This window comes from Eurypyga helias, unplaced genomic scaffold (assembly GCF_000690775.1).
Source record: "Eurypyga helias isolate BGI_N326 unplaced genomic scaffold, ASM69077v1 scaffold39821, whole genome shotgun sequence".
NCBI lineage: Eukaryota > Metazoa > Chordata > Aves > Eurypygiformes > Eurypygidae > Eurypyga > Eurypyga helias.
In genome coordinates this window covers 10,236-10,699 of record NW_010233576.1, presented here as the reverse complement: position 1 = coordinate 10,699, position 464 = coordinate 10,236, and the positions used below count along the sequence as shown (strand labels likewise).

The 464-nt window shown below is 53.7% G+C and overlaps 1 protein-coding gene across 1 annotated transcript in view; it reads left to right on the top strand.

Moving 5' to 3' along the window:
* The window catches only part of FBXW4 (F-box and WD repeat domain containing 4), a gene marked incomplete at its 5' end in the record, with an annotated part of 43,609 nt that extends 43,381 nt beyond the window's left edge, over positions 1–228 (top strand). The window contains one exon of the mRNA XM_010161774.1: positions 112–228. Coding sequence (XP_010160076.1) covers positions 112–228 — 117 coding nt within the window. The remainder of the gene's footprint in view (positions 1–111) is intronic.
* Positions 229–464: the final 236 nt, after the last annotated feature.

Here is a 464-nt window from a genome sequence, read left to right as displayed (position 1 = left end):
CAGGGAAAAACCTGCTCTGCTCAGGCATCTTGGCCCTTGGTCTGTGACAGCAGCTGGGGTCTTTGAGGCTGAGCTCTTCTTGGAAAAGTTGATTCTCCTGTTTCCTTGCAGAGCTTTCACCTGTCTTCGCCCACCAGCAGCCCGGTGTACTGCCTCCGGTTCAACACCACCCATCTGTATGCCGCCCTGGCGTCAGGCCTGCACGTCCTAGACTTCACAGCCCCGTGAAGGGCACCGCGGCTGCTTCTGGTCACCCCAACTCAGCGGAGTTGACACTTGGCTCAGGGAATCGCAGGGCAGGAGAGGTGAGAATGGCCCCCAAGGCTTCTGAGGGGATTTTTTTTTTTTTCCCTGCCAGAAAAGGGCCTGACTTCTAAACCTCACCTGCCCAGCAGTGGAAATAAAGGCCGATTGTCCTGTACCCTTTTATTTTGTGCAAATTAGGGTTTGTTTTATTAATTGTG